At 40.1% G+C, this 26,371-nt stretch overlaps 1 protein-coding gene across 5 annotated transcripts in view; it reads left to right on the forward strand.

Annotated features, from left to right (window-relative positions):
• AIG1 (androgen induced 1) overlaps window positions 1–26,371 on the forward strand; it is a 277,790-nt gene that overhangs the window by 151,427 nt on the left and 99,992 nt on the right. The window contains exon 4 of one of the 5 annotated variants that reach the window (XM_025383422.1): window positions 7,827–8,089. The exons of the other annotated variants lie outside the window; for them this stretch is intronic. Within the exon in view, the coding sequence (XP_025239207.1) occupies window positions 7,827–8,069 (243 nt within the window). The 3' untranslated portion in view covers window positions 8,070–8,089. Of the gene's footprint in view, window positions 1–7,826; window positions 8,090–26,371 lie in introns of those variants that run through there. 5 annotated transcript variants of the gene reach the window in all.

A 26,371-nucleotide genomic window follows, 5' to 3' on the forward strand; every position in this document is an offset into this window, starting at 1 on the left:
CAATTTGTGACAGGCAAAAATGTCTCAAGACATTGCTGAATGTCCCCCAGACAGCAACATTGCCCTAGGTTGAAAAATGCTTGTAACCCACCAACAACTCAAATTCCACGTATTCTTGAAGACCAGTTTTAATCGCCTCATGCTTCAAGCCCATTCTTCTCTCCACCTTTTCAAAAACCCACAACTACGCTATATAGACAGTCTTTAAAGCTCAGCAGATAGCATTTTCTGAAATCAACCAAACCGTCTTTACCCCAGCCTCCCTATAGGATGGGAAGGAGCACACAAATGTGAGGAAATTAATCAGGACTTCAGGCTCCCTCTGCATCACCTGTGGTAGTACAAGATTTGTTTGGGGTTTCCTACCTCACTCTTAGAACAGGGTTTAAGGCAATGACTTCCAGACATGTTTTAAGCAGATGACTGACCAGATCATGAATTCCTGAATAGGAATTCCGTTTCATGAAAATGTCTCATTAATTTATAGTAGCACTTCATTCAGGCCTTCAAACTGAATCAAAAAAAAATGAAAACTCGGTGGCTCAGGGTGCCACACTCTTCAGGAGAGTGGTAAAACATATGAGTGTAGAAGAGCTTCGAGTGTTTGTGTGTCTGTAGGCAGTAAGTCCCATGAGTTTAGCTCCTATTCAGACCAAAACATAGGAGCCTTTTCCTCCTATCAAGTAGCAGCATGGTGGGCTGACAAACAGAAAGCAGAGTGAATTCGAAAGGCATATATGTGCCCAGCATAACATCTCATCTTCTAAGACAGCAACATAACATTTCCGATTTTAAACTAAGGCAGAGTTAATCTGCAAAGCCTGTGCTTATTGTGGGAGATATGACAGAGGGAGAAAAAAAATGGAACCACAATGCAGCCATCTCTGGATCAACTTCTGAAAAAGCATTGTGATCCTCAATCTTAACAAATATCAAAATGGACCCCTAATAGCCCCTTGAAATACTCTGAAGTTGTTCTTAGAGCTTTTGTGTTTTTTTGGCAGTAAAATTACAGAGAAAGTAAAAATCGTTTTAATGTGCTAAGGATTTTGATACAGTATCATTTTAAATATACATTGTTGCTTAATTTTATTAATTAGTCTACAAATAATTATTGTGAGCTATTAAATGGCAATCACTGTGCCAGACGCTGGATATATAAAGACAAATAAATATCCTGTTGCTGACTTCAAGGATCTTACCATCTTTGAAGTGAGAAACAGGCGAGGAAGCTGACAATCATGAAGCAGGTTTCTAAGCTCCTTGACTGCACACTGGATAGTATAATAAATGAGGGGCAGCATCTAACTCAAACATGAAGGTTGGGAGAGGAGCACAGGTGTCTGGAAAGTTTTTTCTTTTTCTTTCTTTCTTTTCTTTTCTCTTTTTTCTTTTTCTTTTTTTGAGACAGAGTCTCACTCTATCACCCAGGCTGGAGTTCAGTGGAACTCCACTGCATCTCAGCTCACTGCAACCTCTGCCTCCTGGGTTCAAGCAATCCTCCTGCCTCAGCCTCCCAAGTAGCTGGGATTACAGGCACCCGCCACCACACCTGGCTGATTTTTACGTTTTTAGTAGAGACAGGGTTTCACCATGTTGGCCAGGCTGGTCCCAAACTCCTGACCTCAGGTGACCCACCTGCCTCAGGCTCCCAAAGTGCTGGGATCACAGGGGTGAGCCACTACACCTGGCCTGGGAAGTTCTTTCTGAGAAGACAACAATCTATGACAACAAGTTAAAAGATTAAAATTTATTAAATGTAGTTGACTTGAGACTTTAATATGTCTATTTTGATAATTCTTGTGGCTCTCCACATAAATGATGCAAGATGGACTATAATCAAATAGAAAGCTGGAATGCTAAAGAAACAGATCTTTCATGAGTTTCTGAATAATTGCCACAACATTGAACAAAAGTATAATAAAACATATGCTTGATTTTTCCTATTAAGAGACTTTGCCAAAGCCTAGTAAACTACTCTTGATAACTTGCCTCATAAAGTAACAGAAGGGAAATGCCTCCGTGTTTTCCTACATTTAATGCCATCAAGATATGTTCCTGCCAAAACATGCAGATAGTCCTGCCTGGACTGAATTTAGGGTGACTGGTTGAGTCTGGAATGCTCATTGCTCTCATGCAGCAGAAAGATAACTGGACTTGAGATCAGAAAACCTTAATGCAAGTCCCACTCTGTCACTCATAGCTGTGACATTTTACACAAGCCATTTAACCTTTCTGAGCCTCAGTTACCTCTTCTATAAGATGAGGCTTCCCAGGATGGCTATGAGGATTAAATGAATTCCAGGTTATTATTATTAGGCCTTTTTGCTAATTAGCTATTGGGTGAGTGGATCTTCTTGTGCAACAATACAAGGTCATACTTTAACCTAAGCACCATTGCAGAATATGTGATGGGGTAAATAGAGGTTTTCTCCCCTGTCTTCCTGCCTTCACATGTCATCCAAATCCTCCTCATTGTAGCCAGAGTTTCATCCTTATGAAACACAGATTAGTCCTGTTGCTTCTAAGGGAACTCTTCAGTGCCTACTCTGGATGAAACCCAACATCTTGGTGCCATGGTCCCTTCTGTTCTGGGTGTGATTTTTGCCCACCTTCCTCCCCCTGCACACCTGTGCTGCACCAACCTCTCCATGCCTGTTCTCTCCCTTTGCCCTCTGTGTCTTGGCACCTGCTAATCCCTCATATTGAAATAGCTGTGCTCCTGTTTCTTCCACAAACTCCTCCCAACTGGTTCATCAGCATGCACCTCAAATTGTAAGCCTTTCCTGTGTGCTTTCCGTGGTGTACAAATATACGGTGGTGTGGGAAATTTCCCACCCTGAATGGCCATTGTCCATTTACTTGTCTTTCTCCTTCATTGACCTGGGACTTCTTGGGGGCAGAGATTGGGTTTATTGCACTTCAGATCCCTTTGCTTCACTCTCAGCCTGTAACATTGTAGGTGCTCAGTAGGTCTTGTTGAATGAATGAATTGATCTATCACTGACCGATTAATAATTGGCTAATATGCACACCAACTGATTAAACATAAGATAAAATAAATTGTATTTATGATGTCAGAATGCAAATTCTTCATTCTTTAAACATTGCCACCCCCACAATGGAAAAAGGTATGGATGAGCTGTGAATCCTGATACTCATGAGATCACTAAATAATAGTGTTTTTTAGCAAAGACTGGTGCTATCCTAACTCAGCATTCACTTTGCCCTTTCTCCAGAACAATGGACTCTTATTTTTATCTGGGTATGTGGCCACCAACAATAAAACAAACAAACAAAAAAAAACAGTATTTTCCAGTGTGCCTTGAAGGTAGATATGGCAAACAACTAAGTTCTGGCAAATAAAATAGAAGTGGAGTGTTTTGTGGAACTATCAAGAGGACTGCTTAATGAGAGCTGACTCATCAAGGAGGAACCCTCCTTCACCAGTGTCTTCTTTTCCTCTTTCTTCAGACCTGGATTTGACATATTTAGATATGGCGGCTGAGTCCCAGCAGCACTTTGGACCATGAGATGACCTAGAGGATCCTAGCACCCGTGTGCTAGGATGTCAAAGCAAAAAGATGCAATGGGTTGGTTCTCTGATGGCACTATTAATCCTACAGTCCCAGCCTCTAGACTTCTTTACATAAGAGAGTAATGAATGAACACTCTAAGGCAGTGGTTAGTAAACCATTTTTGTAAAAGGCCAGAAAATAGACATTTTAGGCTTTGTAGTCCATACAGTCTCGGTCACAGCTCCTCAACTCTGCTGTCATAATTCAAAAGCAGCCACAGTCAATACATAAACAAATGAGTGACTACGTTGGAATAAAATTTTAATTACAAAAACAGGTGGCAGGCTGAATTTGATTCATAGACTGTAGCCTACTGATCCCTGCTCTGAGGCACTGTGATTTTGAGTCCGTGTGATATATATAGCTAAATCTCACCCTAATGAACACATCTTATTGGTGAGATGAAACTTGATTTGAAAGAGAGAAACTGTCAAGACTCTTGTTTCATTTTAAAAAGTGTTCCCTTCAGTAGACTTCTCCCTTAACTGATCCTTATTTGATTATACAAAGTTCTGACATTTCTGTTTCCAGACTCTTTTGATTATTAAGACCGGATGATCCAGGGCTTTTCTAGGTTTCTAAGTTCCATTATGTTCAGTTTGGATGATTCCAGCAGAATATAAATGGGACAGTCATCAGGTATATGGACAGGGAGGATAGAGGACAAAGGGCAAGGCCTGTAGGAACTGAATGAAGAACACCATGCTGAGAGCTCCTAAAATCTGTTTGAATTATATGACAAAACTTTCAGGCTGCCTGGATGATAGCTTATTGTACTCTGTTACCAGGGAGATTGTACAAGCTGAATTGATGTTTAGCAGCAGGACAAGAGCTACTCTTGGAGATTCTGTTCAGCAGAGACTTTACTTGTTGCTGCTAGGATGTCTTGGCTTTTCTGGTTTAACTTATCCTGTGAATATAGAACAACATAGTACAGACCAGGAATGGCAAATTGATTTCTCCTTCCATGCAAACTCCAACTGATGGGTAGTACATAGCTGGAACTTTGTATTGAGACAGATTATGTGGCTGCGTCCAGGTTTAAACAGAAGTGGTCTATGCTTCTCTACAGTGTCTTCCCCAGCTGCATGAGAGCAGTTAAAGGAAAGGAGGAATCTCAAACACGTTGCCTCTCTTGATATAGACTCAAGCGACAAGGAAGCTAGCAGAGCACCATCATTTAAATAATCTCTAATCTGGTTCTTCATTTTACACATGGCTGTAATATTAGGGCTGGGAAATGTAAAATAAGTCACACAGGGTTCTATGACTAGTTAGTAGCAAAACCACTGTTAGAAGTCAACAGTAGTATTCTTCATTACACAATACTTGACATATTCAATTGAGAAATTTTTATGCTTTTCGTTAAGTTTTCATAATTTATTTCTAACATAGAACTAGAACCAGCTTATTGGTGTTCCGACAACCAAACTTCTAGAGCTCTTGTTGCTGGCATTTTACCAGCCTGATCCTTCAGACTCCATTTAATTTTGTGAACCCCAATTGCCTTCCAAACATTGTGTTTTTTTGTTGTTGTCATGTTAATGATGTTCAGGGTCAGTTTCTATTGCCTACAGTCAAAAACTTGGATTGATATGATGGTTGCATAATATTCCAAAGAGTACAGTCATTAAATTGTGATTATAAATTATTGAGGGATGGAACTCTGCCTTAGTACACCCCACTCATAGTAGATATTCAATTATCATTTGTTGAATTGAAATTTCTCACCTATTCTAAATTTGTGTTCTTTTAAACACTATTTCAACAAACGTCTTTATGGTTATAGCTTTCTACTTTTTATTTATTTATTTTTTTTGAAACAGAGTCTCGCTCTGTTGCCCAGGCTGGAGTGGAGTGGTGTGATCTCTGCTCACTGCAACCTCTGCCTCCCAGGTCCAAGTGATTCTCTTCCCTTAGCCTCCCAGGTAGCTGGGATTACAGGCCCCTGCCACCACGCCCAGCTAATTTTTGTATTTTTAGTAGAGACAAGGTCTCACCATATTGGCCAGGCTCATCTGGGACTTCTGATCTCAAGTGATCTGCCCACCTTGGCCTCCCAAAGTGCTGGGATTACAGGCGTGAGCCACCACGCTCGGCCACTTTCCACATATTTTTGATTACTTAGGATAGATTCTCAAGAGTGGGATTACTGATCACATGGTAGGATCATGTTTATGGCTCAATATGTATTACCAACCTGCTTTCCAGAAGGGCTATATTGATTTACCATGCCCCCTGCCATGCTTGAGATCACCAGTTTCCCTAAAACCCTGTCAGCACTCATGCAATAGAAGGAAGTACAACAGCTCATTGTTATTTTAGTGTGAATGTTTTCTCATTTGCGTGTTGCTAATTGCATCATCTCATTTGTGAATTCACTTACTTGTCTTTTGCAACCTAAATGAACTCCATAAAGAGTGAAGATATTAACTTATACTAACTGTTAATATTGTCCTCACTTAGGGTTTGTTCTTCCATTTAGTTGTGGGATATTTGGGAAACATCTTTACTCTCCTTTGAAGAGAATCCTGTTTAACTTCTTCCAAAACCTTGAACTCTGCAAATTTCCAACCTTGTGAAAATGCTTGGGTCACCTGCCCTAGCTGCCAGCATTAATTAACCAAAGGAAGGCATCTTACCCACTACTGTCAGCTAATCTGGGAAACACTTTAGATACCTTTCCCTACATGCCAGGATTGCTTTCCATGGTCAAAAATAGAATAAAATATCATATGTTCCCCATTGTTCCTGTTCTTTTCCAAATAGGAAATTCGTTGCTATTTAAGCCAAATCTCCAGCCCAACTTGCTGTCCCTGAAGCAAGGGTTTGACATATCCCTTTACAAATCTTTACAGATTTCTTGCTTCCACTAAACCAGCTTCTAATGGTTTAAAGTATCAAGATGGTATCCTCCACCACAAAAACTTGAGTTGAGATAGAACATAAACCATTCTCATGATCTAAGATGGCGATTCTTAAAAATAGGCATCACAGCACAAAGGAAGCCCTTGGCAAAAAGGTAACAATGAAGGACCCTTCTTCATTCTCAACATTTTGAAAATTGTGTCTTTTATTATCTTCCTGAATCTCTGCTACTTTCTGACCCCTGATTCCACAGTTTTCTCTTTAACCAATTTTCAGCTTTAGTTTTCCCTCAGGTAGCACAGAGCAATTCGACATTTTTATAATCCTTTCAGAAATTGTTGCTTTAATCCTCTTCCCCTCAAACCTCACTCCTAGACCCTAGCTGAAACATCTTTTGGTTCTGAGGAAACCTCTGTGAACTGAAAATATACTGAAAACTGGTCCTGTATTCGTTGTTCAAAATTAATTAAATAGAAGAGTTACTTTCCAAAATAGCAGAACTCATTAGAGCATCAGAACTCAGATACACACTTATATGAAAGGGAACACATACTGGTTGACATAGAGCTGAAGAGAAGCAAATGCCGTATCTGTAAAGATCAGAATAAGTGTTCTAATGTAATAAAGCAGATGGGAAACATTAAATCAGAAGTCAAGAGAGGGACCCTAGCCCCAGGTTGCTGCTAATTAGCTAATGACCTTCGGGCTCAGTTTGAGGCTCAGGTCCCTTATCTATGAAACTGCAGTCAGGCCAGGTGAGGTGTGCATGCCTGTAGTCCCAGCTACTTGGGAGGCTGAGGTGGGAGGATCACTTGAGCCCAGGAGGTCGAGGCTGCCGTGATCTATGATCGTGCCACTGCACTCTTGCCCGGGTGACAGATTGAGCTCCTATGTCCAAAAACAAAACAAAACAAAACTGGAGTCAACTGGTGATTTTCAAGCCTTGGAGTTTTTTTAGCAACACAACTCAGTTTTCAAGTGAAAAATATAACAAAAGAACAGATGCCGGTAGAACTCCTCTGGTTGGAATAAGGGGCGGTGGTCTAGAATCCCACCCTCTTAACTCTTCTACTCCTCAGGGCTTCAAGAAAGCCTCAGATTATTCCTTATCATGACTGTTGATATATGAGCAGGCCCAGTTATTTTCCAGCTCTAAAATTCTCTCCTCTCCCATGGTTAAAATGTAGATTGTGCTTTTAGATTGAGTAGGTTAGATTAGCAGAGTAGCATGGAAACCTGTCCCTGTGCCCAGGCCTGGGCATTTTGGGGTGTCACCCAACAGAGAAGCCATGACCTCTGTCTGCCTTCACTACACAAGGGCATTACTATGTCATGGAGTTTTCAGAATATGAATAATGACCCAACTGTTCTTTTTGCCAGGTACTTCCTTTGTCCTGTGAACTGTGCTGCAGATCCTCCCACCTTACCTGGAATTCTCACCACCAGCCTCATCTTGAGCTGCTCATGCCAACACGCCAATCTAGCTTAGGGGGCTGGGGTCAGGTCATAGGGTCTTGGCTGCTTCCTCTGCTGGAGCTTGTCAAAGCTGGCCCCTTCTCTTATTTCAGGTTCCAACTTGTATGTCACCTTCTGAGAGAAGTCTTCTTTGACCATCCTGATTAAAGATACCCTGGACATCCTGTTTTATTGAATTCATAACATTTATTACTATGTACATATGTATTTAGTTTGTTATATTTACGTTTACTTGACTCCGTCTACACACACTGAAATGTGAACCCATAGAAAAGAGAGATCTTATCTGTCTTGTCCATCCCCCAGCATCCAGAAAAGTGCATGGTCCAGAGTAGATGCTTTGTGAGTAACTTGTGAATGAAAAAATGAACAGGAGACGTTGTTATTATAATCTCTATCATACAGATGCAGAAACCGAGACTTAGGTTTGATTGCCAACTCTGAAGCTTCATCACTGGTAAGCAACTGATTCTAGATTCAAACTCAACTTTGACCTAAGAGCAAATCTTGACTCTGGTATTTGGCCTCTCTAAGTGGAACCATTTTCAACTCTCATCAATGTTTACATCTACCTGATAGGATGCTAATAAGATAATGATTACAATGACAATGAAAATTGTGATACCAATAACTACTCACGCTTCAAGTGTTTATTGGGCCTCTCCTTGATCATGTGCAGAGCGCACATCACCTCAGCTGGCAGCACATTTGTTACTGGTTTCCTCTAATTTTTTTGAAAGTTCTTTCTTATCTTGAGCCAAAATCTACCGTTATGCATCTTTCACCGACTGATCTCAGTTTATCCCTCTATTACAAACACAGTGAATCTCTTGTAGCTCCAGGTAGAGAAAGTAGGTGGCCAAAGAATGGACTTGGGGTCTGGATATCACTAGTTTTTGTTGTTGTTGTTGTTTAACCAATTTGCAAATACCTAGTAAGTCAAGCATTCCCAGGTGGGTAATTTACAAGGCAGTTTACCTACCATGGGTGCTTTAATGAGTATTATTATTGTAGTTTCATCTTAATTAATGGTGATATTCTTTTTCTTAGCTAGTAGATCAGCACACTCTTATTAAGGAAATTGGGTTGTCACCACTGGCTTTGAGTAATTTGTTTTGCCTATGCAAGCTGTCTTCATAGGAAAAGGTTTTCATATTATATCCATTCCCCCCTCCAATTGCATGTGATAAAGATTGATGAGGAGGAACCAGGTAAACCCTCTGAGCTCCTTAAAACCAAGACCCAATACAGACCTGTTTAATTTTGTGGTCTCTGGCTTCAGCTTTTGGCTTTTGAGAGCATTTTAGTCCAAACTACACAGTGTTCTCTGTGGTCTTTGCTGGTGGCAGCTGGGGATCTTGTATGGCTCATAACTTTTATCTAGGTCCAAATTTTCTGTTCTGTTCCACACAAAGAAATAGAGAAAATATGATAATAGCAGCTAATATTTAGTATGTACTGTGAGCCAAGAATTGTTCTAAATCTTTTACTTAGATTATTGCATTTAATAGACGATATTATATTCTGGGAAAATAGCATAGGCTCTGTTTTCATGTAATGCATTTCATGCATTTTCATCATTTCATCCTTAATTTCAATTTCCAATTTTATGATATTCTGTGTTCCTCAGTGATATGACTGATTCAATGCAATAATTCATGTAACGTGCTTATAGCAGTGCCTGGGAGAGACTTAGCACTCAAGAAATCATAGCTGTTGTGATTACTGTATTTCTTTCTTGATGCTGAACAGATTCAGTATTTTTGGATCTAGATTCACAGTGGAGCATGCAATTTTCTGACTTAAATCAACACACTGTACTACAGTCGACAGGATGATAAGGTAGAAATAGCAACATGCTGCAGGGCAAGAGATCTGGGGTCAGGCTTTAGCCCTGTACTTTCATAGGTTGTGAACACCCCAGCAGTTCCTCAACTCCTGAGAGCTTTGATTCCTCATTTAAACATGAGATATGTGAACCTGGTGATCTCTGAGATCCCTTACCTCATGTGAACCTTCCTTGACAGAATGTGAATTTCACCATAATGAGGATTATATTTCTATAGTCTCAGCTCACATAGTACGTTAAAGAGACCCCAAAGCACCATAGTGTGAGAATCTTCAGCAAATGCTGGGTTAGTAAGGAACATCCAAAAAGGACCCTCCAGGACTCCCTTCTGTCTGTTCCCCCATAGCACTCACTAGCAGGTGAAGCCATCAGTAACTAATGGGGTTAGGAATTATCAGGAAAGGCAGTGTGAAATGCACCATTGGTAGTATTTGTTTTTTTTTTTTTTTTTTAAATGTCAATTCGTTCTGATTCTTATTGCAAGGGAAGTAGTGTGGTGTGAAAAGAACAGTGCTGGCCTCAGAGTCCAGAGCCTGTGAATTTCATTTCAGCTCTGCCACTGTCTGGTTTTCTAGCAAATGACATTGACCATCCCTGGGCCTTAGTTTTAGCAGTTGACAAACTAGAGGATTGCTAACAATTTCTTGCAGTTGAAAAACTCTCTGCTACCAATTTCTTTATATAAGAACAATACTCATATGAAATCCTACTGACAGAAAAGCAGTTTGTCTCCTCTTTCTCCTTTTTTTTTTTTTTTTTGCCAAGTGTAATGAGAGTTGGTGTGGAAAAATATATTCTGCTGTGAAAAGGTTCATTCAGCCTTTTCTTAATAGATCAAGTGGTTGGTATTTCGGCTGGCTTCTGAAATACATTGCAAATCACAATCTGGAAAAAGTTCCAAAGCAGCTCCAAGCCTTCCTGCTGAATTTGGATACATCTTTAGGTCTTATTCTGCAGCTCATCCTTAACAACTGACAAAATATTTACTTTGCTCAGTACAGAAAAGGGTAACATTTTCCAAAATATTAAACTAGGTTGGATTCAGAACACAGACAATGAGGCAAAAAGCTGGACCTCTGTTCGAAGCAGTGTCATTGAATCATTTTCCAGAGTGCCATGAGAAACAGCCTTGGTGGATGTTTGTGCTCCACAGTAATTCTGAAAAAGGCAGAAGCCAGCCAGCCTCTGTCTAGCAGACCCACTGGTGTGTTGAGCAAGTGGTTCTCAAAGTGTAGTCCCTGTGCCAGCAGCATCAGCATCTACTGGCAACTGGTTAGAGATGCAAATTCTCACAGTCCATCCCAGACCTACAAAATCAGAACATTCCAAAATGTGGCCTCCCAATCTATGCTGTAATGAGTCCTCCAGGTAAACAAGTCTAAGTACTTCTGATACTGAGGAAAGTTTGCAAACCACTGGTTTAGGCCTCTGAAGGCTACAGGTGTTTATTGCCTTGCAATCGAGAGTTTGAAACAAGGACAAGACTAGTAACTCAAGTTTTTATTAATGAATTAATTTTTTTTCAAATGTAAATAATTTGAAAAAATAATTTGAAATTTGGGGGTATTGCTTTTTGAAAAGCTCTCTCCTCCAAGGCTTTGTCCCTCTCTTCCCATCTCCCTCCCCAGCCCCACTTCATGCTTATGGCAACAGGGTCTGAATTATATTTGTCTGTTTTTAAGACAGTGAAAATGCACTGCAGTTTGGTTTAATGTACTTGAATGTAGCTAGTAATTTTGATAAAAAGTAATTGCATTTTTTTAAAAAAGACTCTCACTTGAAGTTCCTCTTATGATGAAAAGGTGGACAAAAATTGAATGACTATAATTTATAATGTTCTATTCTACCAATGAGGCTTCTCTTTAACAGAATAACTATTTTTTATAAATAAATTGTGATTTATTTCAAATTAAATTACTGGAAATCAGTCGAGTCACCAGCCTTAATTAAGAAATAGACTACCATCGTAAGGGCTGTAGTGTTGCCATTTAAAATTGCAAATAATTTTTAGGGGAAATTAAGATAGTCCTCATAAGACCTCCTCCTACTCCTCCTGAACGTCTCCTGCCTGCCCTGCCTCGTCTGTGTTACCTGCCTGGCCACTGCAGGCGTCTGAGCTGTGACCTTTGTCCTGCAGTCTCGTGCTTGGTGATGTCATTCGGTCCCAGGGTTTCAACTCCCGCATCTGTTGATTTGGAAGGCACACAAATCTGTAACTAGAGTGTGATTTTGCTCCTGAGTTGCAGCCAATGTCACCAACTGCTTCAGTGTCCTTCCAGTGCCTTAAGACCACATATCCAAACCGGAACTCCTCATCTTTTACCCTCCCTTTCCTCTTCCCAACATCCCTATTTCCTTTAATGGGCATTTCCCACCTCAATGCCCCCCATGACCTGCCATTAAGTTGAGAGCAGGAAACCAGGAATAGTAGGAGATTCTGGGCTTTGGAACTATGTAGGTCTGGATTCAAATCCAGGTTGGCCACCTCTTGGTCAGGTGCCATTAGGTAACTCACTTCTCAGATCTTCAGCTTCTTCATCTATAAACAGAATTGTTTGGAGAAATAAGAGAGGAAAAGTATATTAAAATTCGGTTATGTAATGTATTATCCAAACTAGAGCACATTGAGAGTGAACATGGCTATTGTTAATAAATAATAATAAATCCCTTGACCCTCCAAAAAAGGCAAAGTCTTAAACTGCACAAAGCAAAACAAGATGTATCTTCATTCTACATGTTTAGTGCTGTGAGTAATGTAGTAGGTCCTCAATTAATACATGTTCCCTTTCCCTTCCTTCCTGCCATAACAATGTTTGTCTTCAGTGTTTTCTGAATCTACCCGTGGTTTCCATCCCTCCTGCTCCTACAGCTGTCCTCAGTCCCTGACACTAAGACCATTGTGATGTTCTCCCAGCAAGGTTCCTTGCCTTCCATTTTTCCCCTCTAATAGATTCCTTGTACATTTGCCAGATTAATCTTCTGAAACCACATCTCTTAAACCATTCTCTGCCTCAAGGCCCCTTAACAAGTGCCCATTGCCCAGTTAATAAAGTTAAAACTCTCCAATATGGTATTTAAAAGTCTTCCTGCTTGGAGTCCAGTAGCTTTCCTCAGACTTAATTCCAAGCACTGTCCTTTGTCTATACCAGGTTCTTGGCAAAGTCCACCATTTCCCAACATCCTTGCCTTCCCTGACTGCTGTAGTCTTCCCTTCTGTCTCTGCCTGTTCAAATCCACTGTCCTTTTATGCTGAAGTGTGGCCTCTTCCAGAAAGCCTTCCCTTGTCTGCCCATTGAGAAGCTCTCCCCCTCCCTAAAGTATCTTAACAGTGTTTTATTCATATCCCTCTCTGTTTTATATTGTAGTTAATCAGGCTCGTGTCTTAGACATCCCACAAGGAAAGGGAGTGGGAGGCAGTTCAAGCCTCTTTGCCTCTGATAATTCACACATGAGAAGAATTCAGAAAATGCTTGTAGAATGAATAAATGACTGACTGAAAGTCATTTTTGCCTTCAATAATTAAATACTGCCATTGCTTTCTCTTTAAGTAAGCAAAAGTTCCTAAAACATAAGCCAGGTATTCTTATTTATTTTGCTTCTTTTAAGAACTTGGAGATTGAAATCTTTACTGTCACTGAGAGTAAAGATTCGAAAACTACAAATAACTTTTTCCTGCATCTTCATGTTGATGTTATTAGCTTTATTTGCCTAAAAGAAGCAGCTTATTTAATAATTAGGAAAAAAAAAACCCATAGCTCCAAGAAGCGAATTTTACATATCATAAAGTGAAAGTCAGAATCTGCTTACAACTCAGGTATTGGAAAACACAATTTGTCTCATTGACTGCCTCTCCCCAAACTCTAAACTGTATGGGGCAACTTTGTCTTGCTTTTCCCTTGTTTCTGTCCCAATTTTAGAGGCAAATTTGTATGTATTTTCATGTAATATGCCTCTACTCTCTCTTTTGGCATTTTTTTTTATAATTGTTTTATAGTCAATAACACATACACTTTTTTTAAAGAGCACATCTGTGATTAAGGGAATAGGTTTTAGCAAATTAAAAAAAAAAAAAATGCTCCAGATCTCTTGAAGAGAAAGCTGCTCATTTGCAAAGAGATCATTTGTAATTGCTGGTGAATCTTGTGTAATGGTGATAGAGAAAACCAGTCATCATTGTTCTCTGACTTCTTCTGTTTCAACATTTATCCACTGGTTTGTCTTACAAAAGTGCTCAGGTATAATGACAAGAGTCACCTGTTCAGGCTTGCCTTAAAATGGCAGTTACACATTCCACTCTTCTTAACTTTTTTTTTTTTTTTTGAGATGGAGTCTCATTCTGTCGCCAGGCTGTAGTGCAGTGGCGTGATCTCGGCTCAGTGAAGCTTCTGCCTCCCAGATTCAAGCAATTCTCCTGCCTCAGCCTCCCAAGTAGCTGCGACAACAGGCATGCCCCCCGTTGCCCAGCTAATTTTTGTATTTTTTTTTTTTTTTTTAGTAGAGATGGGGTTTCACCATGTTGGCCAGGATGGTCTTGATCTCTTGACCTCATGATCCACCCGCCTCGGCCTCCCAAAGTGCTGGGATTACGATTCTGAGCCACCATACCCGGCCTCTTCTTAACTTTTTAAATCAAGAGATCTTTTTCTTTGATTACATAATTCCCCAAATAATTCTGTTAGCTGCTACAAATATTTTTACCAGACTTTCATCTCAGTGTGTGTTTTTGGAAGTGAAAATATAGGCAGTTAATTTTTATTGACTTTTAAATAGGTAGGCCTCAGAATTAGCATAATTTTGTGACAATTGTGTAGAATCTACACAGCTGGTCATTAAAAAATGAGTGGAGTTAGCAAGGGGTAGCTAATTCCCATCCTCTCTTAGGGAACTCTGGGATGTCAGGGCAGGCCACCAAGGATCTTATTTTTCTAAGGAATCTAGTGCTCTAAAGCAAGCTTGCCCAGCCTGTGGTCCGCAGCACATGCAGCTCAGGATAGCTTTGAGAGCTGCCCAACACAAATTTATACACTTTCTGAAAACATTGAGTTTTTTGTGATTTTTTTTTTTTAGTTCATCAGCTATCGTTAGTGTTATAGTATAGTTTATGTGTGGCCCAAGACAATTCTTCTCTTCCAATGTAGCCCAAAGAAGCCAAATGATTGGACACCCCTGTCCTAAAGAAGATAATTCACTGTCTGAACTTTTATCATCAAATTAAGTCTCTTGAACAAAGAGAAAAGACTTCTTGGAAATCAGAAGGTTGTCCCAGAAAGCAAGAATTTTACCTGTAGCCAGTCAGTCACCCTGTCAACAAATGCTTAGTCAGTGCTTGTTACGTCCTAGGCCCTGGACAAAGTGTTGAGAATGGGGTTGGAAACAGCCCAGCAGGGTTCTGCGTGGAGTACGCTGTCTGGTGGAGAGGAGCCATTACGACTGCCCCGTGCCCCTGCCCCATGCCCCTCCTTCATCCCCATTTGGCCCTATTGGCATCAGGAGGAAGGTTTCAGAAAGCACCAATGAGAGATAATCTTTAAGTGTCCTCCAGCCTGGGGACTGGAAAGTTCTAAACTCTTGGATCTAAGAGATTGTAAAATTGAAAAAGCAAAAGCACAAAAACAGACTTTTAGGGCCTAAAATATTCCTATAAGCTTGCAGAGTCATGTCCTCCAAATGTAGGACAAAAGAGCTTGATCTCTTTGGGGTAAATTTTTTTTTTCAGCATGGAAAGCCCTGACTGATATTTTAGGGTTCTTTCAACAGGGTTCTTTTGATGCAAAAAAACAAAGATTTAGTGGCCATAGGGGTTGGGTCTTGGAGGACCTAGGGGTGGGCTGGCAGCATCAACTATCAGGGTGCACATGCACAGGGACCCAGGACAGGCCATGAGGAACTGGGGCCGCCGAAGGGCTGAGCTGCAGGAAGAGTGGAAGAGCATGGGTCGTCACCTCGTGGTCCTTAATGTGACCAGTAATTCCCCCAGAGCTCACTGCATTCCTCTTTATCTGTTAGGTATCTATTATCTACCTCCTTTAACCTCCTCTCTTTCTATTTTATCTTTCTCTATAGTGATTTCAAACACTTTTAAGCCTGAAACTCTTTCTTTAAGTAACATCTTATATTTAAAGCTAATAAAAACTGAACTGCAAAGTGGCAGTCGGCTCAGCCCCTCCCATTCGGACCTCCCCTCATCCCTGTACCAGGCCCTGCGTTACCCCCACAGAACCCCAAAGGCACCTTGGAACATACTTTGAAAATCTCTGCCCTGCCCTCTTAAATTTGGTTCTCTCATAGTTAACTGTTCTTCATGACCTACAATGACCTACCTGAGGCCCCCAAGGGGCTGTATTTTGGTTTTTTCGCACCAGGCCTCTTTACATACAGACTAGACTATTCTTGAATGAAGCATCCGCCTCTGACCAGTCAGTTGTGGCCAAGGCGAGGGTGGAGTTAAGTAGTACAAAATGTGGCTAGGTAAGGCTATCTCTATAGCAGGGGCTGAGCAAGATGGTGGCCCTCTGCAGGACTCTGTGTGGGACAGACACCACGACTGCCATGTGCAGGTGGAGCAAGTGTCCCAACACCAAAACCAGGAGAGTCTACAGGCAGGCAACAGCATCAAACAGCCACAGGCCCACATGAGGGAGAGAACAGCTGAGGAGCAGGAAAGAGGATTTGAGTCACCATGAGAGGGTGGGACCACATTTACTTGGACAAACAAGAGGCACTCAGGGGGCTTCGACTCTGGGACTATTGAAAGCTCAAAACCAAATGAAGAAATGGTTCTTGCAAAAGTGATGAATTGGCCCCAAGGTGGGTGTGGTCTGGGGAACAGGGAAAATAAAAGTAACCTTCATCTGCTCCTTTTGTGTAGGTGTGGAGCTAGTTTTTAAAAAAATGTGTTTTTTTCATTTCCAAGATGTCAAGTATAAAACGCCAACTCACTTTAAATTTAAGAGTTCAATTCTTATTCTCTATAAAAGGCAAAGGTTGTTTTTGTGGCCACATGAGACATTGCTTTGAAGGATGCCTGGCTAAGATCTTTTTGGCAGTGCCGGATCATGCCATTGCCATGATGGAAACCCAGATTTGGGGCCAGTAGGAGGAACTGTGACTCTCCAAGCCAAAGGAGGCAGAATATGGCCCTAAGTGGGTCCTGTGCTTCAGTAGGGGCAAGACCTGACTCCAGGAGTACCCTTGGACTTGACCTTAAGGCAGTGTGAAGACAGCAGCTCTGTTTCCTGCCATTTGAACAAAGCACAGGAAACAATTTGTACTTACTACTCATATATGAAGACCTTTGCCTCCAAAATGGAATTGGTTTGAAGAGACTTAAGTTATAATTCTAGCTTTGACACTACCTTAGTGTGTAATTGTATTGCAGTTTTTTAACCTTTTAGTTTCTTTTTTGGCGAAAGACACATTCACTTCTAATATATCCCAAACTGGGAATCCCAACAATGTATTCCTGCAACCTGTTGTCCATTCCCTTCTACCCTCTCTGGAGTTCTATCACAAACAGGCAGGTGCAGCTTGTTGGGAAAAGTGTATATTTTATCATGTAATGGACATTTTCACATTTGCAATTTAATGCTTTCCAACTCACCAGAGCATGTAGACCATCATTAATGCTACCACACCCTCATTTACCAGGAGACTGCTATGATGTCATTGCTTGTGTCTCAAATGAGTTGAACCACCATGACAGTGACAACTCATCATTCTTCTTTCAGCAGATAGCACCCCACACAGACCACCCTCCACAGAAAAAGATGACCAAGGCAATGCCATTTAGTTGTTTTTTTCTTAATTCTTTTGTAATAATTTCATTTTTAATGCCTCTCATTTCTGGACTCTCAGAAAAAAAAAAAAAAAAATGATCTTTGACCAGAGTCAAGGAGGAAATTTGTGGGTTTCTGTGGTACTATTTCATCTGCAACCTGTCCCATTTATAAGGCTTCATCATTCAGTGAGAGAAAATGACATCACATCAAGATTCAATGGAACATTTCATGACCTTAGTGTCTTTTATTTTAAAAGTAATTAAAAATGTGATCCTGAGCTCAGAGAACTTTCCTAACTTACAGTTGACTAGAGCTAATATCTCTTCATTGTCTTTCCATTTACCCTCAAACGAGGAGATTGGCTTCTATAAGTCTAAAATAGCAACCCGATTATGTTTAAAATGTAATTAAATTCTAACCTGTGAAAGTTTAAGATCCTTTAATGGTTTGCTAATGTCCCTAGCAGTTTCCCAATGGAAGGTATGATATTGCTATTGGTACATGAAATGATTTTAGGGACATAGTGGTGAATGATTTTGCTACTTATACAAACTTATTATACTTATTTTACTATGTATTAGTAAAAATGTAAATACTTATTAAAGTAAAACTATAATACGTAAGATAGTTAAGTTATAACATACTATCTTATATATTATAGTTTAGATTACTATAGTTACATACTAATCATATTAGTATATTATGATATTGTAATTTAAAAATACTGATTACCTGTTAAATGATAATATTTAGTATTTGTTGAATTAAATAAGATAAACTATTAAAGTTAACTTCACACTTTTTTACACTTTCCTTTTTCTTTTATAATAAGCATATTAGTATAATCATATTAATCATATTAGTATAATCATATGTGTAATATACACAACTATATGTATAATACTATATTATACATATTATACCAATATGATTAATATTAGCATAATATTAACTGTTATATATTAGGAATATCCTATGCATTAAGACAAATAATATATTATTGTATTTTTGCATTTTAATAACAATATATAGGTATCAAACCATGAATATTATTACCTAGATGGTCAGCAAAATAAGTGAGTCAACCTATAATTCATTTTCAAAATACTAAACAAATAATAGCACAACTTGTTCTTAGATATAGGAAAGCTCATGAAGACAGTAAGAGAATAACTAAAATTTGAGAAATATTAACCAACAGAGCAAGTCTGACTCCTCAACTTCGCTCCAGTTTTACGTCTTGCCCCTCTTTATTTCAGCCTTCAGAACCATTTGTTGCTTCTTAAATGTACAATTAACTTTCACACCTTCCATTCTTGAATTAAAATGTTGACTTAATCACATCACGTATGGATGACCTTGGGAAAGTCAGTCACACTCTTTGGCTTTAGTTTCCTCATCTAACAAATAGGCATAAAAATAAATGAACTGCCACCCAGCAAAAGTTCCTTAAAGTTACTGGATATAATAGTATTGTGTAAACTGTAGTAAATTATACAGATATAAGAGATTATAATACTTTATCTTAACATCTCTTACAGTGTATAACAAGTGTTCATTACACATGTGTTAGAGAATAAATGAATGCATACCACTGATGTTCAGGTTTGAAACGGCATTTATTTCGTTAAGCAAGCATTCACAGAATGGCAGTACCTAATGCCGAAATAGTGGAGGAAGGATCTTTTCCTTCAAAATAGTGAAGGAGACTAACACCTAAAGAGGTAATTACAAATAAGGTATTATGCTAATTTTTAAAATAGAGATAAGATGAGGCGCATTGACTCAGCTGGGAAATCTTCCCAGAAGAGGTGATGCTGAAGTTGCATCTTACAAGATGGAGAGGAGCTATCTCATGAACAGAGTGAAAAAGGGCTCTCTCTCTCTTGGCTGAGGGAGCATGGGCATAGCTGTAGACCAGTAATGTCCAGCAGAAATACAACGCAAGCCACAAATGCAAACCAGATTAAACAGAAGTTCAAAGAAAGTGTGATGTTAACTTTAATAGTATATCTTATTTAATTCAACAAATACTAAATATTACCATTTAACAGGTAACCAGTATTTTTAGATTATAAAGATATTTTACAGTCTTTATTTTGTGCTCAAATAAATCTTCAAAATCTGGCATTTACACTTACAGCGCATGTCAGTTTAGGCTAATCATTTTTCAAGGGCTTAATAGCCACATGCCTGTTGTAGCTACCGTATTTGACAGCATACGTATAGATGATGGAGGAAAAGCCCAGAATACTAAATAAACTGTGAGTTCTTTGATATGCCTCCTGCGCAGATTCTAGGTGAAGACTGGTGGAACATGAAAGGGAAATGTAGTCAGCTATGAGAGCATGAAGACCTTAGATACCAAGTTAAGGGATCTCTCCATTTAATCATAAAGGCACTGTGGAGGCTCTGCCACTTTTGAAAGATTTTATATAGATCAGATGTGAGGTTTCGAAAGATTACTCTGGCAACTGTATGAAGGATCAGTTGGGGGGACCACAGTGCAAAGAAAGTTGGAGGTATTTCTCAATCTGTTCTGTTTCTCTGTGCTTAATGGAATTTTCATATAAACCCCAGCAATTAGTAGACAGGCAGCCCCTCTGAATTAGCAGTGTTTTCTGAGTTTTTATTGTACTCCAGGACTTCATGAGAATTAAGGGTAAGGTGGAAGCGGCGCTAAGAATATCAGGTGGTAAGAGAGAAAGTCTGGCGTGTGGACACCCTGAGGCTCAGGCTGAGCAGCCCATGAAGGGCGGTTCTTAGTCAAATAGACACTGTCCTCCACCAAACCATGGCACACAGGCAGTATACCATCACCAAATGCATGTGTGCAGGCCAGCTGTCCATAATTGTAAGGTATACATCAAAGGGAACTATCCACCATCCCCCAAACACCTTCTTTGCCAAGATGCTTCTTACCCCTAAACTCTAGATAATAATCCTTCCTTTGAGTTAAAAATTGATTTTTTTGCCATCTTTTCTAAAGATGCAAATGTCTTAAGTAGGTTACATATTTTTATCACTATAACCTGCTAATAACTGAGCTATTTGCTTCCCTTTTCCCTTTATGGCAGAATACAAGCTTCCCAAATTCATTTTTCCCCGCAAGATTGCCTACTTCACAGGATCCTTTCTTCTTTGTTTTATTTTACCTTTCTGGCAATTTTGCTTCATGACACCATATTGGCTCCATTGGCCTCTAATCCAAAATTCTGCCTGTCAATACATGTTTATGTGTGGAAGGTGGTGCAAATTGACATAGACACTTAAAGCAAGGTCCTTTCAGACTCATGCTGGCCATGCCTCCTGTTTCTTCTGTTATGGAAGCTCCCGGGCCTATGCTAGTACCCCTGAGCCAAATAATGACAACTGACATGTACGTGAAACAGTCAGCAAGCTTGGAGGCCACCACCAGAGGATTTATTGCCCTCTCTGGTGGAGTTGGAGTCCAAGAGTATCACTCCTGGACCCCTGGGGTCTGCCCGCACTCCAGGCAACACCCAACCCTCTTGTCCCGGATGTCCAGAAAGGGGTTGAAGCATGAGGGGATTCTCATGGCCATCACCTTGGGGGCATGGACCATGAGGGTTGGCTCTGCCTGGCACTGCAGCCATTTTTTAAATCTGAAATTTAAAACCCAAATTTTTAAATATAAAATGTTTTACATTTCAAAACCAAGTCCTGAGATTACATGACCTTGGGTGATTAATTTATTTTGCTCAAATTAGGACCCAGGAAATTCAGAAATGTTTGGTGCTTTGATGAGATAAAGAAGAACGGGGAAATGAACCCTGCTTATGTATTGTTAAAAGGAAAACCATAGACAAGTTAAATTTAACAGACTTTGATTGAGTAAAGAATTATTTGTGAACTAGAGAGCCCCCAAACCAGAGTAGGTTCAGAGAGACTCTGGCCCTGCCATGTGGTCAAAGAAGATTTATGGACCAAAAAAAAAAAAAAAGCTGATGTGTAGAAAACAGAAGTGAAGTATAGAAATAGCCAGATTGGTCAGATTGCTTACAGTTTGGCATTGGTCTTATTTGAATGTGGTTTGAATAGTTGGCCACGTTTGATTGGCCTAAACTCGGTGATTGGTAGAAGAGTAGGTTACAATCTGTTTACACATTCAGTTAGGTTACAGTTCACTATGTACAGAAAACTCTTTAGGGTGAATTTCAAGTATGTAAGCAGTAGCTTTAGGCTAAACTTAATTTAACAGTATGAATGGGGAATTGCCTTCACTTTGCTATGCCACGTGTGAATAATTGTTATTTTTTCCTCTAGCATGTACATAGTTTGCCAAGTTAGTAAATTAAGAAAGTCTTTTTTCTTTCTTTAAAAAAAAAGAACCTGTACTTTGAGTGAGATGCCACTGGGAAGCCAGCTCCATTGCCTGTCTGGCATCTATCCATGGTGCTTGAACGGCAGGCAGTGAAACTCTGAAAATTACAAAGACCCACCTAAACATACCTTTGCCCACCCATCCTGGTCGGGGGTCGGCGGTAGGGGGACTATGTTGCTGTGAGGAGAGGAAGACTTGGACTTTGACAGTTTTTCCCACTGTTAAGTAAAACCTTGGGCAATTAGCCTTTTCAAAGGTAAAAGATTTCTTTTTATAATCTCTTGTCACACAAACACACACACACACTCATAAAAGAAGAAAAAGTAATGTTGCTCAGGAAAATTGCAACAATGAGATTGACTCCTGTTGCTTTTGTCAATTGCCTTCTTTCAGAAATAGAGTGATGAGTGAGAATGCCATGAATATCCTAAGGGGTTTCCCCAAAGAAAAGAGAAAATCCTTCAGAGTTCAGAGTTCCCCCACCTGGTTGGGAGCATCAAATTCCTTTCAGGAGCTTTGCTTCAAAGGAGAAGAAAATATTGATTGAGAACTGATTCGGAGTTATTGTCTTTCTTTGGGGAAAAAAAAATAGTTTAATTATTGGAGAAATAAGTAGGAAGGGGAAGAAAGAACCCATCCATCCAGTGTTGCCTCACTGGGGCTTCCTTTTTCCAGGTGAGTGAGGATTCCTCACACAGATGCTGATTAGGATACTTCTATCAAAAAAGAATGGATCAGAGTTAGACTCAGGAACCTAAACCAACACCAGTGATAATAAAATGGAACAAAAATGTTTGGACCTTTAATTTAGAAAGTGGCCTTTCGTGGCTCGTGGTGGATATTCCATGATACATTACATGAGCAAACACTACTTGGGAGGTGAGGATGAAATGAACTCCAATCAGATTGTCTTGGAATGTGGCAAAGGTATTATTCCCTTGAGTTCAAATGCACTTCCCTTCCTGGGGCGGGGGGAGGCAGGGAGGCCTAATCATTACTCCATAGCCCTGCGTGCCTGCATGTATTCATTCATTCATTCATCTGTCATTCATTGAGGGCCCACTGAAAGTTAGATGGTGCAGTAGGAGGTAGGGATTTAAAGATGAACAGCAGATGAGGAGCTGAAATTCTAGTGGCAGAGTGGAGAATGGTGACATGCAATGTAAGGTGGTAGGTTATGCCCCGGGTGCTGTGGAAACCCAGAAGATAAGATTTTTCTTCAAATGAGATGCTTTGAGGACTTAATTCCATGCAAGTTTTTTTTTTTTTAAACTAAATAGAATTTAGTATTTCCTTTCATCATTGCTGGTCTCTATGAGGACATATATGTGTCTGTAACAGTGGAAAAAGGAAAACATCTGAAATCTGTATGGATACATTTTTGTTTTGTGGCATGTGGTCATATTTTATAGAATAATGGCAGGGAAGGTATGTGGGAAATGTAAATATCTACCTGACTTTTCTGACCTGAAGCTAAACCTGTGCACGAGAAAGGAAGTACATCAAATAAGCTTCTGGAATGGAAAACGGTGGCCTTTTTCTGCTAAATGCCTCCCTGGCATGCCATGTTCCGAGGCTTCCCATGTCACTCTCTTCTCCCAGATCCATTTGTAGAGGAAGAAAAAAAAAAAATCTAGGTTCCTGGCCGAGGCCCCTATAACAAAGATAGATAAACAAGAGAAAATGTTACAGATGTATTTAGGTTTTACGTGACGTGGATGCCTGCCTAAGGCAAAGGAAGACCTAAAGAAACAGGGAAACCCATGTATTTTTTATGCTAGGTTTAACACAGAAGTGGATAGTTATGAAGTATAATTGGACTAAAAAGTGTGACCTACTGATAATAAACTGGAGGAAATCCTGTTTGTTACAATTCTTCTCTTCAGAGATAAAGATGCTTCTTTCCTCTGGATCTAGGGAGGGCACCTCTCCAGTGAGGGTCTCCCAAGGTTTGCTTGAAGGAAGGCAGGGCGGGGAAGGGAGGAGGTGAGAAGACCTTCCTACTTCTGCCATTTTCCCAAGTTCCTTCAGCTTAAAATATTTTCGAGTATATGTACTGAACCCCATCACATTTTAATTTTCTTGTATTTAATAAACCCCCAAAATGACATGTGAGGTTTTATTTGACCATGATATCTGGTTTCTGTTTCCTTTAATCCTGGGAAGCCTCCTTGGGCCTTATGAGTTGTGCCAGTTCTCATGAGTTGAGCGCATACGGCTGGTGTCCCTCCTGGTGACCTTCGCAGCCATCTGGGCCAGGGCCTGTGTCTGTCCAGCTCAGCCCAGCGGGGCAGGGCCTCTGCCGTGAGTTTGCAGATGCCTTATTCGGACTCGGAGTCTGTGACTCACGCCATCTGTTGGTAATTTGTCGTTGTTCTGGAGTCAGGCGTTTTCAAAGGATTCAGTCTTTGGAGTCCCTCCACAGGTGCACTGCCTGTGATTTTCTGATGCCCTCTTGCCATCCGGCCTATGGCCAGAGCCCAGCACTGAGTCAAGCTACTGTGGATATAATGATGTTGTTCTTTGCATTTTAGAGAGCTTCACACCAAGTTCCTGCCCCCTTTTGAGCGAGTCACACTCTTTATGGGACTTGTTTGAAGTCCAGCCAAGCTGGCAACCATGGGGTTCCACTTTTACAACCTCTAGCAACAGTAGGCTCCAGTCCTTTGTGTCACCGTGCCATCTGCTTAGCTTTTTTCCTCTTCAAACTGTAAGCAAAATGAGCTACCTAAACCAAAAAAGCCACCCCCCAACTAAAACACATTTGCATCAAGTCAACCTAAATGACACTGCTTTGTTTGCTCTAAACCACATGTATAAAAGAATGTCTACACTTCCTTAAGAAATGTTTTCACCGGAAAAATAGACAATCATAATAGCAATTGTATTTTTTCTACACACCAAGCTCTGTGCTACATGTTTTATGTTCATGATTCCATTTTATTCTCACAGAAACCCAACGAAGGAGATAATTGTCACTATCTTGATTTTTTTACATGTAAGGAGATTGGGGCTCAGACAAGTTAAATAACTTACAATGAGCAATGCTACCAGCAAGCAAGGCATCTAAATCTAAACCCCACTGCCTGGCTGTAGAATGCAAGAGTTGAACTATTTTGTATACTGTCCCCACCCCCTTGACATTAATCATCTAATGCATTGAAGTTCAATGCCTTTAACTAATTAATTTTTCAGCTCTTAAATATAGTGTCACACATCCATTAGCAAACCCCATCTATTTATCTATCCAACATATATTTTTGAGCATTTACTGTGTGCCCTGTACCATGCTGGACCCTTGTCTCTTGAAGCTTATAATGTAGTTGGGGCTGCAATTTAATCTATAATGTGTCATGAAGAAGTCTTGTCTCATGAAGCTTATAATGTAGTTGAGGCTACAATTTATTCATTTAATAAACCTTTATAAGGAACATATAGTGTGCAGGCATTGTATTAGGGGCTGGGGCTATAAAGTCAAGAAAGATACCATCTCTGTCAACTAATATATGATAAACTCATGATTAAACTTTAAATCAGAAAAGCGGGATATTTAGTATGCATGCCCAATATTTTGTATGCATGTCCTGGCCAAATCGTTGAACTTCTCTCTCCCTTAGTTTCTTCATCTATTCAGTAGGTAACATTAAGGTTACCACCAGCTCTGGAAAAACAATTTCTACTCTAACCGAACCTAGCTTTGAAGGAACTTTTCTATTAGAAATGTAGGAAAAGAGAAAAGAGCTGAGTCTGAGTTCATGAGAGAAGCAGGAAAAAGAAATTATGAAGTGTATCAGCTAGGAAGCTTTTGGCTACAAGTAAGAGAAAATATGACCAAAAGCTTGAAAACTTAGAAGTCTGTTTTCTCCCATAAAAAGAAGTCAAGGGGTATTTCTTGTGTTACTTCCATTGCTCAACAGTGTCACCAAAGACCTTTTTTTTTTTTTTTTTTTTTTTTGAGATGGAGGTCTCACTCTCTGTCACCCAGGCTGGAGTGCAGTGGCACAATCTCAGCTCACCGCAACCCCTGCCTCCTGGTTTCAAGCAATTCCCCTGCTTCAATCTCCCGAGTAGCTGGGATTACAGGTGCCCACCACTGTGCCTGGCTAATTTTTGTATTTTTAGTAGAGACGGGTTTTCACCATTTTGGCCAGGCTGGTCTTGAACTCCTGACCTGAGGTGATCTGCCCACCTCAGGCTCCCAAAGTGCTAGGATTACAGGTGTGAGCCACTGCACCCGGCCCCATTTTCTTTTCAGGCTTCTTATCACCACCCTTAGTGTTGGCCTTTCATCCTCAAAGTTATGATCTCCTGTCCATAAGATGGCTCCTGTTGTGCCCAGAATTATTTTCTCATAACAACAACCCAAGCAGAAAGGAAGCCATTGTAGAGAAAGACTTTCTTCCCACTATTATATTTATTTTTGTTTCAGTTTTTACTCTAGAGAGGGAGCCCTTCCCCAGCCAGCTTTTCCTTTTAT

The sequence above is a fragment of the Theropithecus gelada genome, chromosome 4 (genome assembly GCF_003255815.1).
Source record: "Theropithecus gelada isolate Dixy chromosome 4, Tgel_1.0, whole genome shotgun sequence".
In the NCBI taxonomy this organism is placed as follows: Eukaryota; Metazoa; Chordata; class Mammalia; order Primates; family Cercopithecidae; genus Theropithecus; species Theropithecus gelada.